This window comes from Chroicocephalus ridibundus, chromosome 8 (assembly GCF_963924245.1).
Source record: "Chroicocephalus ridibundus chromosome 8, bChrRid1.1, whole genome shotgun sequence".
Classification (NCBI taxonomy): Eukaryota; Metazoa; Chordata; class Aves; order Charadriiformes; family Laridae; genus Chroicocephalus; species Chroicocephalus ridibundus.
The window spans coordinates 19,517,486-19,534,774 of record NC_086291.1 but is presented as its reverse complement, the minus strand read 5'-3'; the positions used below and the strand labels follow the sequence as shown (position 1 = coordinate 19,534,774).

At 40.3% G+C, this 17,289-nt stretch overlaps 1 protein-coding gene across 8 annotated transcripts in view; it reads left to right on the top strand.

The window, feature by feature from the left end:
* Positions 1-17,255, top strand: part of BCAR3 (BCAR3 adaptor protein, NSP family member) — a 113,461-nt gene extending 96,206 nt beyond the window's left edge. For all 8 annotated transcript variants that reach the window (XM_063343018.1, XM_063343023.1, XM_063343020.1 and 5 more), the window contains 9 exons: positions 5,285-5,413; positions 6,527-6,969; positions 7,594-7,694; positions 9,527-10,167; positions 12,878-12,993; positions 13,740-13,911; positions 14,097-14,220; positions 14,980-15,192; positions 16,028-17,255. In XM_063343018.1, the coding sequence (XP_063199088.1) occupies positions 5,285-5,413; positions 6,527-6,969; positions 7,594-7,694; positions 9,527-10,167; positions 12,878-12,993; positions 13,740-13,911; positions 14,097-14,220; positions 14,980-15,192; positions 16,028-16,215 (2,127 nt within the window). In that variant the 3' untranslated portion in view covers positions 16,216-17,255. The remainder of the gene's footprint in view (positions 1-5,284; positions 5,414-6,526; positions 6,970-7,593; positions 7,695-9,526; positions 10,168-12,877; positions 12,994-13,739; positions 13,912-14,096; positions 14,221-14,979; positions 15,193-16,027) is intronic.
* The last annotated feature ends 34 nt before the right edge of the window (positions 17,256-17,289 follow it).

Below are 17,289 nucleotides of genomic sequence, written 5' to 3'. Positions count from 1 at the left end.
CTTCTCATTTATTTGGGGATTTTGTAGGACCTAGTGACTTTACAAAGTCAGGAAGTCATAGTTGAGTTCATGGTGCGCTTAGGCAAATGTAGCAGGCCTCCAGTGTTGGAGAAAGGATGGATTTGTGAGAAAGCTGTAATAGATTTGATTTAGATAGATTACATTTATTAGAAGTTCAGAAAAGCTACTGGCTTAACTCATTTCCTTGATCAGATCGCACTTCAGTTTTCACAGAGTGGTTCTCATTTATCCCTAATAATTGTGTCTTTTTCTTTTTTTTCTTGAAACCTTTGAGGCAAGAGGAAATCAGGTGGTTCCAAGGCTGCCTGTTGGGCTAATTTAAATATCAGCTGGCAGAGCTGTGCAATAATTGAGATTGGATGGAAATGTGGCCACCTTTAGTCATGTACCTGTAACAGTCTTTGGCTGTGCTTTAAGTAAATAATACTTTGCCAGAAGGATACGAGGAGAGGTGATATGAAATTCGGCATTATCAGAACTGAAGGAGATGATCTAGCATGACAGATTTTGGACCACTTCCAAACTGTGTCTGAAAAGTAAAAGTCTTTCCCTCATAATTCAAGCTGTTTAAAAAACAAACAAACAAGCAAACAAAACCCCCCCACTTGATTACTGTAGAGAGGAATTAATTAATAGCAATTGAGGTAAGCCACAAAAGGACACATTAAGATGCGACTTTGGGTATATATGCAGAAACCTGTGAGATTCTTCTCTCAGCTATTTTGATACTCCATTGGTACACGCACCGAACTGGAGTTGTTGCAGACAGGAACTGGAGAAAGAATCCACTGCCAATAGGCAACAGAAATAACTGTGGGACTCCTGTTTTGTTTACCGCCAAACTCATTCAGCACAATTAAAAATTATTCTAATCTAATGGGATAAATTCAGCTAGGATGGTTGACATGAATGCTTGATGATAGTGAGTTTCCTTTAGAGAGTGCCAAACGCTCAAATGAAAGTAACCCCTTAGATGCACAAACAACAGATTATTGTGAGAAATTCCCATTAAAATGTGTTCACAAGTTTCATAGGTACAGCATATTGTGGTAGGTCAACTCCTGATTAAATTTACCCTGAATAAGATCGTATTTTGATGTTTTACTTCCTTAATCTTTGATTCCCGTTTTTGGTACACTAGATTAATATTTGCCTGAAAAAAAGGTAAAAGAATATGTAACATCAAGGGTGGCTTGTTACATCTGTAAGCACAGTCTGCTTTTATTTTAATGGCCCTCAAGTAGAAATCCTTTGTGAAATATAATGAACTTGCGTGGCATTTATTAAAAACACTGAAATAACTGTGCTGATTGGGGATTCTTTTCCTCCTCCTAAACTCTTGGCTCTTTAGGTTTTGCATTGGGTGTGTAAGTAGGATTGAGGGCTTTTGCTGGAGGTTGATAGTATTGTATTGCTAAATAGCTACGTATTTTTCTTTGAAGACCTGTTCACAAAAAGTCAGCATGGCAGGAATATCTTAAAATAGCACCAGGACTGGAAACAATGTGACTAAAATGTGAACAAACAGTTCTGGAAAGCACATACTTAGGGGGAGTGCTTTGTAGGTCAGGAGAAGCATCTGTATCTGAAAAGGGTTCTGCTGACTTGATTTGCTTTTATATTCCAGGGATCTCTGACAGGGTTGTTACTATTTGGAAATCGTAAAGGATTTAAACTGGAAGCTTCCCTGTATTGCTCCAACCGCGTTTTGTGGCAGAATATACTCAAGTCATTAATTTTTGTCCTAGACTTTTTTTTTTAATTTCTTTTTACCATCCACTTCACTAACTGTAAATGTAAATTCAAGTTTCTTTCATTCACCAGGTAGGAGCCAACAAAGTGTCTTAGACAAAGGCATAAACTGAAGACATGCTACTAAATGAAGGTTGGTTTGTCACTATGAAATTAGTGCGAATTTACAGCATGTCATTACTATCCATTAACTTTTGGGTGTTATTGGGAAATGAAGCTGAAGTATCTGCGTTGCATTGCGTGGAATAGGTCACCTTTTAAAAGAAAGTGCTTTGACATAGCTAAGTACACTGTTCTAAGCTTACGCTCTTCCATATTTACAGACGAACATGCTTGTGTAGGCTGGCCCTGGAGTGATTTTTGAGCCCTTACTTGCCTGACGGCAGGTTCAGTGTATGCAGAAATTCTTGCAGGACCTTGGGTATAGCATTGAGAATAGAAAGGTATAGGCTGGTGTGATTACAGGTAGTTCATTGGTCACGCTTCTCCTTTAATGGATGTAGGTTGTATAAGAAATCAGACTCGGCCAGCAAAAAACTGTTCCGGAAGACATGCTATTACTAAACTTGCTTACCTAGGCAGTTTCCCCCCGTGTATTTTGGGATTTGTGCTAGCCACAGGAGTTCTTCCACTAAGTTCAGAGTTGCATAAGGGTTATTTAAGCACGTTTGCTTCATCTCAGGAGGTGTCTGACCTCTGGCAGTCAGAGCATGCTCAGTGTGGTAGACCATGGTGGAGAGGATTTTTAACAAACCAATAATCATGAATGTTAACAATTCACTTGGTTTGGATTCCTTAAATGTTTTTCCTGTTGTGTTGCTAGATGTTATTCAAGTGCAATATGTGTCTCATTATGTTCGTTCAAGTAGCGAAAAATCCATTTAACCACCAGAAGAAATCCTCGGTTTCTCTGCTGTATTTATAATTCCTGTGTATCTGTAACTTGATCAGCCTGATTTTTTAAGATAATTTGTGTCAGTACAATGGATGAAATTAGTCTGTTCACAAAGACCTATAGCTCTTTTTGTTGGCTAAGAATCTAGCTCTCCTAAGCAAATTCAGTTATTGCATTTGCCTGCTATAGTCTGTTGCATTTACCGTAGCTTTGCCTACCACTGAGATACAGTGAGATGCTTTTGGAATGATGCTAACGATACAGTAGTTTTGGGGGTTTGTAAGATATATATTCAGTCAAAAGCATCTTTCAAAAACTTAAATACAATTCACGCAAAAGTAATGGTTCCTTTCAGAAGGTCAGCAAAATACACAGCTATGAATGTAAAAGATTTTGTATACTGTTACAACTGAACGCTGTTGTTTAGAGTGGAAGGGGGTACTTTAAAAGTTCTCCAGCTGCTTTCTTGTGCAGTCAGGGGAAAAGTGCTCTTGAAAAGTCTCGTCTCAATTTGTGTGCTCTTTGCTCTGCCCTCAGCTTATGTAAATGCCGTAAGATGTAGCAGTGAAATGGTTAACTGTTAATTCTGGAATCAATGCCCGTCAGCTTTACATGGATACCCAGCCCTTTGAGTTGGGAAATAAAGGTGGCAGGCATGTGCCACTAGGCCTTTAGCTGTGTTAGTCTGGTAGGTCACAGAGGTTTGGAGTGGAGGGGAGATTTTTGGCCTTACTTGACTATATTTTGAACTCTGATACGCTTTTGGACTTGAATCCACACCAGGCCTCTTCTATGACTCTTTCTACACCCAGTAACTTAATCGCTTCATGTTGTACGTGGTTTTATGAAAGAGCCCTTGCAGTGAAGGTCTTTTTTTGTGGCATGGTTTGTTCCTGCACAGACTTTTCTTCTTGTAAAGCTTGGGAGGAGTTGATGAAAGGCCTTGACTGTACAAAAGCACACAGGATTTACTCCTTGTTGAAAATGATTGTCCATTTTGAACCACATTTGTATGGATAAATACCACCCTGTTCACAGAAGCCAAACTGAGGTGAAAAGTGATTCTTTACCAGGTTGTTTTTATCTGTTGCCTTCCCGTATAAGCTACTACGCTCATTTGTATTTGTGTAAGAGAAGTCTTAGTTTTCTCTGAGAAAAGCAGCGAGGAGAACTCATCTCAGAATTTCTCTGGGCTCCCAGCACGTTTAAATAGTCTTGGCAGCAGGATGCCTCTTCTGGCATTATTCCACCAAAAATCTGCTGTCTAGTGATCTGCTGTAATTCAGTCTGCTGAAATTGCAGGGAGGATTGGTGAAAGAAGTGCTAAATGTGTGCCACCTGCTCCCACGGTTAGGTGCTGTGAGTAGTCAATATGAAGAAGAAAATGCTATAGAGAGCAGTGTTCACGGAAAGAATAGGATCGGTGGGCGAGCATTCCCAGTTCTTTTTTAAATAATGCATGTGTTGCATATTTACATCAGTGTGTCAGTGAAGGGAACCTGTGAGCTTTGGCTCATATCCACAGCTAAGAAAAAAAATGCGTAATTCACTGGGGAAAAATGTCTGCTCTCCAGCTGGAGGCCTCTCTCTCTCTCTCGCACCCCCCCCCATCTTTTTTTTTTTTTTAAATGTACTTTCTTTTAAGAGAGGGTATACTCTGATTCTTTGATCAGTGTAGAACACGTTCCCTGCAATTAAGTTGTTTTGATTGGATATCTTTGGCTTTTGAAACTCTTCAGCAGCAGTAAAGATGGGCTGGAGTCCCCAGCCCTTGGAGAACGTAAGGAAGTCCAAGGAACTTCCCTCCTGAGTGCTTATGAGAGAGTAGATGACAACTCTCTAGGGAAGATACTGCGCCTTACTCTGTTAGCAACACTGCATCCACAAGAAGGACTAATGAGCCAGAGTGGTCCAGCATGGAAGCTGTCCTCCAAGAAGAGATGAAGATTGAAAATTTCCAGAAAATCTTGTAGTTGTGTAGTGGTGATGGAGATATGTCCAAGCAGATCTCATGCTTTTTGTGCTAAGGGCAACAAGAGCTTTTTTCCCTTAAGAAGGGAACATCTTGGACGTGCAGATTTAATGACCATTGGAAGTAAGCCCTTCAAGGTTGAAAATCTACTTTGGCACTTTTTTAGTGCAGCAGAGAAAATGTACGTCCTAGAGGTTAGCCTGTCTTGATGCATTTGGAATGTTCTTAATTGGATGGGTTCAGGGGCGGGGGGAGGGGGAAAGAAGCTGAATTTAAAAGGGGAATTTACACAGGAGGAAGAATATTGGAGCAGAGCATTTGGGTCTAGCTCCATTTTTTTTGGGCATAGTTAGAACTCTTATGGGAAAGAGAAAGTAATAAGAGAAGTGACTTTGTAGGTGTGTCATTGTTAGCTTGGTGTACAAACAGAACACTTTGCTCTGTTCCGTGCAGTGTATAACAATCACACGTTATCTCACTGAATGCTGGATTTTGCAAATACAGTGTAGAGAGCCAAGCCAGCCTGCTGCCAGCAGCACCTGCATTCCAGTGGCTACTGCAGATCATGTGATGGAAGTTATAACCCAGGTAAAATGTTAATCACTAAACTTGGCACAGTCGAAGCTTTTAATCTTTTATTGCAGTTTTCTAGGGAGAGGCAAGTTATGGATAACAGCCCAGAAAAACTGAAGAAGGAGTTAGAGGAAGAACTGCAGCTAAGTAGTGAAGATTTGCGTAGCCATGCCTGGTACCATGGACGTATTCCTCGGCAGGTACGTGGTCTTTGCATTGCCAACACTGTTTTGAGCTTTTATAGACAAGCAGAATTGCACTAAAGTACTGTACACAGCTCTGATAGCTGCATTAATTTAGTAGAAATGTAATGCTTATTAGTGTGAATGCTATGGTATTTATCACAGCTTGGGCATAAAATGAGGCTAAGGAAGGATTTGGGGCAGAAAATACAAATGTTTCAGGATTTGTGTGGAGGAAGGAGAAGGGCAGAATTGGAATTTAAGCTTTATACTGTCCCCACATATTTTTCAGACACACTAATTTGGTTCAGTATTCTTAATCAAAGTTAAAATGTTCTTGTTTATTTTCTTTCTTGCACTTGAAATTCGGTGTGGAGGGTAAAAAAAAAACCAAAAGCACAAGAAAATCTGTGCAATAACTTAATTTTTAATCCTTTGAAATGTAGTTAAATGTATGTTAAAGCCGTCGCTCGGCTGGAGCGTAGGTTCCCAGAGCACCTGGAGCTCCCCCTGCGCCGAGCCAGCGGGAGCTGCCCTTGGCACAGCGGGGAGGGCAGCCGCAGCAGCCACACACTGCGCTTAACCTGTTCAATGCATAGTTTATCACACGAAAGGACTAGTTCAAAACAGAAAAACAGGATTTTTCTGGCTCTTCCTACTACTATGCAGTATTCACAAAGAATAAAAAAAAAACGAAAGCTTCTGTCACTTAAGGTAATAATGAAAGGACAGTTTCTGGGGCCCAGTAGTAGTGGCTTCTAAACTTCAGTGTGACTCACTGTTCAGATGTTTTAAACTCTAAAATTCTGAGTCATTGCTTTCCCTTCATGCCTTATTTTCTATTAGCAAACTAGAAGAAATACATATGCAAAAGTGGATCGTGCTTCTGGCTGCTGGGCATTTTCCAAGAAGCCCCTCCAGATTTCTGCTGTGGGATGAGCTTTTATTTTAGAATTGGAGACATCATTCTTCTACCACACTTCATGCTTTGCTTTGTATTTCTGGCTTTGTCTCCTCCCAGAGCAGCCAAATTAAGTCCTATGTTTAAGAATATTTTGTTACGATGTGTTCTTTGACTACTTGTTTTCTGATTCTGAAAGTATTTTTTTGTATAATTCTTTTTCCTCAAAGGTGGCAGAAGGCCTAGTTCAGAGAGATGGAGATTTTCTGATCAGGGATTCTCTCTCCAGTCCTGGGAACTTTGTTCTTACCTGTCAGTGGAAAAATACCTCTCAGCATTTTAAAATCAACAGAACGGTTGTAAGACTCAATGAAGCCTACTGTCGAGTTCAGTATCAGTTTGAACTTGAAAGTTTTGACAGTATCCCCGGCTTAGTTAGATACTATGTTGGGAATCGCACACCAATATCAAAGCAGAGCGGAGCAATTATTTTTCAGCCTATCAACAGGAACGTGCCTCTCCGGTGTCTAGAAGAAAAGTATGGTGTAAGTCCAGTCCGACAAAAAGAGCCAAGTATCCCTGAAGGAAAAACCGAGAGTGCAAAAAGGCTGAGTCTTGGTATATCCAGCATGCAATCCCCGGAGCAGAGCACACCCAGAGGAAATCTTTTGAGGTACTTTAATTTTGCTGTCCCTATGGAGGGAAATGAGGTAACTCTGTCAGCTCCTGCTGTAGGTGATGTGAATTTTCACTCTGATTTTAGATGGGAGACTAGGCATGAGGGTTTGGCTGATTTTTAGCAAAGGATTTTTAGGGCCTAAAAAATCCTTTGCTAAAAATCCCCAAATCCACAGAGTGAGAGCAAATGTAGACTCTGGAAGCACAACACCGGTGCAGCGTCTACATCAGTGATTTGGCAAATCTTGACTAGTATAAGACAAAGGATTAAAATAAAATCTTACTGCTGCTCCAGAGCAGTCTTTTCGTATTTGACTTCTGCTATAAAAATAAGAAGTGTGGAATAATGGATCCTATTCAGTGTTCAAATAGAATGTTCTATAAAAAAGCCTCAACATTCAAAGAAACACTGTCACGAATGCTGCAGGACCACACATGTTATAGCCCATTTCATTGCTACCACAACAGCATGAAGTACCTTTACCTTTTCTTCTTATAAGCTGCCCAAGTGGAAAGCTAATGATCCTTGCACTGGTTATGGTATATTCTGGCAATTAGGTATGTATGTTAAGTGTTGGACATATTTGTATGTTTTTGTTTGCATTTTTGTTTACCCTAGAAACAAAGAAAAAAGTGGTAGCCAGCCAGCTAGTTTGGATCATGTTCCAGAGAAAAGATTCCCTCTAAAGGCTCACCAGTCAGAGAGCTATCTGCTAATAGGTATGTTTTTTAATTAACTTAGAATCCGTGTGTGCCCGGGTCGTCTGTTACACTTCAGACCAAAGTGATGCTGTTGAGTGTTCTGAGTACTGTATGTACGGTTATATTTAATGGCCAGTGTAAGCTGTGTTAGCATACTGCTTGCTCTTTAAGTCATTGGAAGTTTTTTCTTTTAATTTGCAACGCACCAGCTAGTTGAATACCTTAGCACACAACTTAGCAGGCTTCCGCACCAAAAAAATGACAGCTACAGTTGGCTTTAACATCCTTTTTGACAGTACTATGTTTCCTTACTTGTGCTTTGCAAGAACTGACTTGTTTCACTCATGTCATTCTGACAGAAGTCTATTAAGTAGAAGCGATGTTTCATGGAAATCCTGGTAACTGCTTTTTCTCAGAGTGAAGTGTGCAGATGTGGTAGTGTTCCTCTCCAGGAGAAAAGCATTACCATAGTGCTCGTAGTCAGTTCTGTCCTTCTGTCTCTCTCAAGCTCTCTCTTCCCGCCATCCCTTTTGCTTTTCATTCCTTTCAACATCTTTGCTGCTGTCTGGTTCCATGACCGCTGTCGTCGTCTTTCTCCAGTGATGCAAGGTCTACCAAGGTCTGATCAGTTGTTGAGTGTGCCTTTTTCTTTCTCAGATTCTTCAGAGGTTTAAGCAATTGTTTCCATACTAACACTGTTGTAAGGAAGCTTGCAATGATGCATCTGTTCCCATGTGGACGAATTTTAGTGTTTGACTTCCAAGGCTGCTAGTAATTTTGAATATGGTAGATGTTAAAATTTACAGTGCCTGTTGTGGAAAGGCTTCTAGAGACAAAGACAGTATTAAGTATTTCTATAGTGAGACTCTATTTTGCTAGAAAGGGCATGCTCCTGTGTTTAAGTGGGATGGGCAGACATTCATAAAATGAGCTTCTGCCCATCTGTAATTGAATTGATTATCATACTCCAATCCATGTCTGCAAATACTTTTCTTTTGGTACCTTAACAGTTAACCTGAAGAGTTCTGCTCTGCATTTTGTCATGGGGTCCTTCGAGCAGGGTCTGGTATCGTACTGCTTATGAGTGGTGAAAGGCTGTGATTTGCAGATGTTGTTGTCTGCATAGGTTGAGAGCCAGCTGGAAACAAGCAGTAAAGCCCACATGATGCAAGTGGCCACTTTGCTGTAGGTACCAGGAAACGCACTGAGAACTGCAGATTGGGAACGTCTGATAAGGGTTCGGTCCTGTATTGGATAACGAGGTTTGCATACGCAATGAGTACAGGATGAGGCATAAATACATAGAAGTCCATGGATGTTTCTTTAGCTCTTCAAATCACCTGCTGTTTAGCAAAAAGATTAGCATCCCTGAAATTCATTCCTTCCATACCTTATTGCAGGTTCAGGCTTGACTTAGGGAAGCTTTTCTTTCATCTCAAACTTGTCATTCACAGAAATGACTCATCTTTTATGCGGTGTGGCTGGAAGTTTCTGTTTTTATAGCCTAGATCAGGTTACAAAGAAACCTCCTATTCCAAGCCATGGAGACCATCCAGCTCTGACAGTGTAGCCTATGTATGCAGCAGGGACTGGAATTATTGTCAGCATTACCACAGAATAATATTATGGTGCAGCTGTTCTATGTATTTGGGATTTTGGGAGGATCAGCAAGTGAATGGAATTTGCTGGCTAGCTCATTCCTCAAAATATAATTTCATATACATTTTTGTTAGTGAACAATTGACATGAACTGACAATATTTTCCTCAGGAAACAGCACTGAGATGAACCCTGGGATAGGCATCCGGAATTGTGTGTTTTGGCCTTCTAAATTACCGTTTTTCCCTGCAGGTTCAAGACATCCGTCTCGATTACCTGAAGCTGATGCAGACTCCTGTCCAAGCTCTCCTGCGTTTAGAACAGGCAGTGAACCTTCTCTAAGCCCCACAGTTGTTCAGAAAGTCACCTCTGAATCACAAGTAGGGGAAGCTCTTCGAGGCTCAGACAGTCAGCTCTGTCCAAAGCCTCCACCTAAACCCAGCAAAGCACCCCTGATGAAGCCCCCGGATTCTCCTTTGGCCTCCCACAGTTCAGAAGGACACTATTGTGAACTAAGCCCTGCTGGAGATCCTGCAGCAACGAAACAACATTTATGTCAGAAAAACAGCTATGTAGAACATCTGACACGAAAGGAGAAAGGAACACACTCATTCAGGAACTCGGAAACAAACTATTTCATCCTGGAAGATGACCCTACCGTGAACTCTGCAGATCCTTTAGAAGCTTCAACTGAGATGACTGAAGAAGACAGCATCTTTTCTGCACCTGTTTTTGAGACAGTGTCTAGTTTTAAACCAAACGATTTTGAATCCAGACTACTTCCTCCTGAAAACAAGCCATTGGAAACGTCAATGTTAAGAAGAGTTAAGGAGCTTTTCACCAACAACAATCCAAAGATTATTGCACAGCATATTCTTAGAATGGACTGCAAGGTAAAAAAAAAAATAATCTTGCATTTTATTTTACCATGTGCAAATTTAGACTTTTTAAAGAACTGATTTGAAAAGATTAATGGGTAGATTTATAGTCTGTATTGTGTATTAACCTGCTTGCAGGAATTTTTAGGGTGGGTTGTTTTTTTTTTTTTTCCATTTGAAGAACAATAATGTTAACAAACCCTTTGGACTAAAGGCCTCTCACCATCCTTGACTTTAGACTTAAATTCTCAGTGTTCCATACATCTTTTAACTCTCCTATCAGTTGCTGTATATCTGTGATTCAGCCTTTCTTCCCCACTGGAGGAGGAGCCTGTCTGTGCTGTAAACCATTGTGGAAGGAACTACTCGTGACAGGAAATAGCTCGTTATCTTGCAAGGGCAAACAATAGACAGACATTACCTGGTTGCCATACTGCTGGCTATAATAGATGTTTAATGGAACTAAATATATTTAAACTGCTAAAATTAGCTGCTCTTCTAATGATTGTCTGAGTCTCTTACAGCTGGATAGGTGGTGTGGGAAAATAGCTATCAGGAGTTCTGCTTTTCTGTCCTATGAGGGAACCATATTGCTAGTGGAATTGTTTAGAAAGGTGTAAAACCAGGAAGAACTATTTTTTACAACGTAGACTTTATTTATCTGACACGGCTTGGAGATCAGCTATTGGATCAGAAATACGGAAAGACAGGAGAAGTTGCTTCCTTATGAGATAATGACTTAGTGTAATAAAAGGAATGCAGCTGCAGTTGAATCTGCACCATTTTGCTGGGACGACTGAGTGCTGTTACCTGCCACAGAGCAGCTACAGGAACCAAGTGTCATGGCCTTTCTTGGTTTTTGGTTGGTTGTTTTTCTAAGAGCAGCTTGAGAAGCCACACACATGGCTACTTACTGGGCAACTCCATTGCAGACAAGAAAGGAAGTGGGAATGGTGGTGCTCCAGAAGAAACGTGTCTGTAGCGCTCTCCTGGAGCTGCTGCACTGGTTCACACCATAGGTCCAGGCAAGGGGCAGCTGTCGGGAGCAGCAGCGGGACGCGTGTGAGTGGCTGCCAGCTACTGGGCTCCTGTGCTGGCTGCTGCTAAGTGAGGCTTCACACAGACATGGCGACTCACAAAAACTCAACTCCACAATTGCTTGATCTTTTCAGAAGTGATAGATTGTGGCTTCTTTACTGAGTAGTAAGAGCATTCTCTGACATCTTAGTTCCAAAATTCACCTTTTCTTCCTTCAACCTAATAACAATAATGTTTCCATTATTATTAAAGAAGTAGTAAAGCTTTTGTTTTATATATATATATAATATATATATATATAAATATATATATAAATATTCAGTGAGCTCATTATTAATCTCCTTATTTTAAATCCTATAAACTTTGGAATGGGGCCAAGGAAGCTGTCTTGCTGGAAGTGTGGGAGTCTGTACAATTAATGAAGAGTCACTGGAGTGTTTTACAGAAACAGATTTTTGCATTTTGAAGCAGGAACAGTAACTAGCTGGGACACGTAGAGGAGCCTGTTTTACCTTCATCTCGCAGTGCTGAGAGCCAGTGACTGTCATTCATTGGTAACTTCTTGCATACGCCGGCACTGATAAGAACTGCATGAGACACTGGGATTGGCATGTGAACGGGCCAGAATAAATGCTTTGTACTGAGATGTGTGATAAGGGTGAAGTTCATAGGTCTTCTCCCGGCATCAGTAGCTCAGTTTAACTTTTAGAAGATGACATTTCTAATAATGAAAGAAGCACCCGTATGCTAAGTGTGGAGTGACTATCTGCTGCTTGCATGCCTGAGAGGGCTTTTTGTGACGCAGGAGTAGCAATCAGTGTGTCTCCAGGGGCTTCATGTCACTCCAGTGTCTCTAGAAGTGAAACAGGTTTCTCTGCAGTGCTAGATTTTGTACCAGTGAGGCTTGTTGTGTGGCTCAGATAGATTGCCTTCATCTTTTCATAGCCAAGAATGCCTGATGATGGGTGTCTCGGACTTAGCCAGCAGATTAGTTTGTAAATGTGTCAACATACAGGCCTTAAACCGGCAGATAATCTCACATGATCATATTAATGTGGTTTTGCTTGTAATTACCATATATAATTGTTATTGATATAACCAGTAGCTAATACTGTGTGTTTAAAAAGCAAAGACAAATTGGTGGGGGTGTCAGTTTTCACATACTGACTTTATTAGGCACTCAACGTTCAGTGTCCTCATTAAAGTCCTTTGGCTAATTAATCCTCATGAGGATATGGTGTAATCCAAAAACATTCTGAGCAGTCATCTTTTTAGAAATGAAGAAGGTGAAGCAAACATGTACATCTTTAAGGCCAAAGAGCAGTGCCACCATGACAAGGATCAGGCCAAAAGAGCACCACGTTTCCTGGAGCTTGCATATGAATCTTCTTCTGGAAGTGTAAGACAGATGGTTGATAAAGGATTTTGGTCACACCTTTTATATGTTTTCTGATGGCTGAATCATGCAAAAAAAATTATTATTGGTCTTTTTATGTAAGTCACAGAATATGCGTAAGTTAATTAAAATTGTTTTTCTTCGTTGACTGCATTCTAATGCTGCACACTGTGCACTTGGCTCTATATGCCCTGCACTAACGTGGAGGACTTCTTATGTGGCTGGTTTTTGTTTTTTTTTTTTCAAATATGTTAATTTCAAAACTCATGCACAAATTTTTGTACTTGACAGGTGGCAAGGATACTAGAAGTTTCTGAAGAGATGAGGAGGATTATGGGAGTGAACTCTGGTCTTGAACTGATTACCTTGCCTTACGGACATCAACTGCGCCTAGACCTAATTGAAAGGTAAATGTTCCTGTTACTCATTTCCAGGGCAGATGGCCAGAAGATCAGATTATTGCTACATTGTACTCTACATTTCCTCAAAGAATGCTCTCCTGCACGTTTTCTGAACTCATGTGTACAGAAGACAATTTAGCCAGATAGCATGTAACTTCTTTTTTGCGTAGGAAAAATTCTTTAAGGGGCATCTCCATGCATGTCATACAGGGAAAGGGGAATTGCATTTGAAAGCAGCGTCCTTAGAGCTGCCGAACACCCTCTCCTTTATGAGCTCGGGTAGACTGAAGTTCAGGGGACTTACAATCTAGCTGAGCACGTGAGGGTTTGTGGAAGAGACTGAAGGTAGTAGTTCCCCTTCTGCAACTGGGTAAGAGGCAAGAGGATCTCGCAAAGTGAAAAAAGATCAGCAAAGCTTTCTGTAAAACCTCTGCACAAGTTAAGGGGGAACAATTAGGGTCTACTATCCCTGAGCTAGCTTTTCTGCTTCTCTGATTCAGATTTCAGTAGTTTGGTTGCTGAAATTTAGTATCTTCGGAGAAGTTATTAAATTTATTAGAACACAAATTCAAGCCAATGTATATATATTCCATATAACGGTATTGCTGTTCTTGATACAAAGATGTTAGTAAGTTTGCTGGGCACACCAAGATACTGAAGTATACCTTGGAACTGATCTTCTCTGAACACATTTACAGCATAATGTATCATTAATAATTTGTAACCTGTAGTATAAAATGTTTCACTTACAGGCACAATACCATGGCAATAGGAATAGCTGTGGATATCTTGGGTTGCACAGGAAATGTGGAAGATCGAGCAGCAACACTGAACAGGATCATCCAAGTCGCAGTGGAGCTGAAGGACTCGCTGGGGGATTTGTATGCATTTTCTGCCATTATGAAAGCACTGGAAATGCCACAGGTGAAAACCTGTTTCTGTTGATGTTCCAAAACATGGAGTTGTTTGGTGGTTTATTTAATTTAATTTATGCAATTTCTTAAAAGACTAGAGAGATCATCAGACCAGAAACTTTGTCACTAGCAGTGTACTTTTCCTGTGAATCGCTACAGAGTCAATAATGGGTATTCTCTATTTTGTTTGAACAGGTCACTAGGTTAGAACAAACTTGGACCTCTCTGAGACATCACTATACCCAGACTGCAATTATGTATGAAAAACAGCTGAAGCCATTTAGCAAAGCTTTGCATGAAGGACAAGATGAGTGGAATAGTGAGTATGAGCGACACCGGTTTCTATTTAGCCTTTTAATTCTCCCACTACTGATTTCCTGAGATGAGGCAGCTGCTGTTTTGATAGCTGTGCATCATATGCTAAAATGACTACGTGAACTTGTGTAATGCAGTATAAGGCAATGAAAGAGAAGGCAACAGTCTGCCAGCCAAACATCAGCATGTGCATGTACCCATGCAGACTATGACACTCTGCCCAAACCCATGTGGAGCAGAAGCTGAAATGCTGCATCATCTTGCCTCAAAGACAGGAAAAAAAATCTCCCTCAGGGGAGAGTTACCTCTGGCAGATTTTGTTTTTTATTTGCTTTGCCTATTGGATCAGAGGATGAATCCTCAGATACAAAGAATGGGTCAGTCAGGTAATTCCTCTGGTCGCATCAGGTGCTTGTGCATCAGAGTCTCTGCAGCTCTGGTCTCCAAAGGGATACAAGGGGGAAATAACATTTCTCTAAAAGAAAGGGAGGAGGGTCAAGAAGGAAGACTTTTTAGCCTCACAGAATTTATTGGAATGACCCAGATTTTAAATGTGTTTAAAATCTCTGTGCCACTGTCTGATAATTCAGCAGAGCCTTCTCCTGTACAGTTTTCTAACACTAATTTGTCTTGGCCTTCTCCCCCAACCAGTTCACTGGAAACTGGTAGGACAGGTGTGAATACTGCAGTTAGTTACAATACCTTCTTCAATTAGCAGGCTTTATACTGTCTGATGATTCGTTCGTTACTCTATATATCCCAGAGACCTGCAGTGTTCCACAGAACAACGTAACAGTGCCGCTGCTGATGCCTCTCGTTACCCTGATGGAGCGACAAGCCGTCATTTTTGAAGGCATGGACCTGTGGGAAAGCAGTGACCAAAGCTGCGAAATAATGCTCAAGCACTTGGCCACAGCTCGTCGCATAGCGCAGAATGCAGAAACGTACAGCCTGACTGCAGAACGGATGCTGGAAGGTAGGGAAGCACCAGCAGGAGAAACCGCTGCACGTTAACAGACTGGGTTATGTCTGAAGAATAAAGTCCCCTCTAATTGCCGCTGAAAGTCAGTGCGAGAAATTCTTCTCCTCTTTCATGGGAGATGAGATAGTAGCAAATGTCCTGCAGGAAACTCAGTCTGAGGACAACATCAATTTGTTTAAAAGCAGACAGTAAATTATTCATCACTGTAGCTCTCTAGTAAACAATATAGCATACGTTTTTGCTGAACATACTGAAAAGTTCTCATGACTTAACATGCTGAATCTTCTAGCAAGTGAATAGAATGTACAGTAAGGACTGATAACTTCCTGTCTTCTGTACAATTTAAAACTCCTACTCTGATTTTTGCAAATAAAACACCAGCCATCAAAATAAGACTGTTTTTAATCTTATTTTGAGTCAGATGCAACACTGAGATCTTGACCGCTTTGCAGCCAGAAAGCAGCAGCATGTTAATAATGAGACTCTGTATTTTAAACTTGCAGTGAAAAAATTAAGGGAGGGGAGAGAAATGTAAGTATTTCTGCAGGCAGCATCTATCCATCTGTAATTATATTTAAGGTCAGGCTATAATGACAATGAGAACTGAGCAAAGGATAGCCTGTCCTAGTGTCTCTAGAGCCATTTGTGAGCTTCTGGAATGTCACATGGAAAGGATTTTCACTGTTTTACTAACTTGTTAAGATCATTGTGCAAAAGGAACCCAGCACACTAAAGCTTATCTTATTTGGAGGGAATAGTTTAAAAGCCGCTTCTTCTGAATAAACAACTTGCCTGATGGTGATACTGTGGGATTCTCTTTACTTACTAGGTTTCCAGCCAGATGAAGAGATGAGTGAAATCTTCAAGACGGAATTTCAAATGAGATTGCTCTGGGGCAGCAAAGGAGCACAAGTTAATCAAAATGAAAGATACGAGAAATTCAGCCAGATTTTAACTGCACTTTCCCGAAAACTGGAACCTCCTCCAGTGAAGCAGGTGGAACAATTAAGTATATAAGACTTTGTAAACACATTTAAATTATATACTTGAAATAACCTTAGCTTTCTTTTGGCAATTTGATACTGCACAGACTTCTTGCATTTCACAAGATGTTTAGAACTTTTAATTGCACAATGCACACTTGTTTTTAAACTACTGATTTCTAAACAAATTATTTATTTACTGTGTCACCAAGTCATTTAATGATCCCTTTCAACAGTTAGGTTATGCCTGTAAGATAGTCTTACAACTGTCTGTATTTTGGCAGAGTTGCAAAGTTTTGATAATGCCTAAAAGTAAGGGCATTGGAATCTTAATATTAAAATGAAGCAAACAGTGTAAATAAAATGATGGATTAAGTATGTGACATTGCAGAAAATTTGTTGTATAATATTCCTTTAATGAATATAAAACACTGTACACAGAATTGTGAATTAAAGTGTATCTTTATGCAAAATAATTTGCATATTTGCAGGTCACAGAAATACTGCAGGCTGCAGAAATGATTAAACTGCAGGTTGCAGAAGGCTCAAACTACATCTATGAAAGTAGAAAATTACTTGTGTACGTGTTGGGACAACTTACGTTTTTTTCTAAGACAGCATCTGTAGTACTTTACTTCGGCTTTTGCTGGAGCCTGCACTACGCTGCCAGGAATGAATGATGAAATGGCAAGAACAAACAATCCAGATAATTAAAATGCTTTCAGATATGAGTAAATGCGGGTGTATGTATATATTAAACTTGCTTCATTTACTGAGGTGAATCACCTTGGTAAGTAGTTGGGGTTTTTTTGTTGGGTGAAGGCAAAGCAAAAGCTGTTGTCACTTTTCATAGGAAATCAGGGTGCATGGTGTTTATATAAAGAGCGCTTTGGCAGTGAATTCCACTTTGTCACATACAGAGCTGGTGTATAAGCATCATCCTCAGAAGTTCTATAAATATTGAAGCAAGAACTATGGTTAGAGCTGCATGTGCTCATTGACAGTAAGCCTGTTTTTGGAGTGAGATGGTACTTACAGCATCTAAAAGTATTTGGCTAACAATAAAACCAACACCAAAATGGTATTACCTGTTCCCCCCATCTACAAC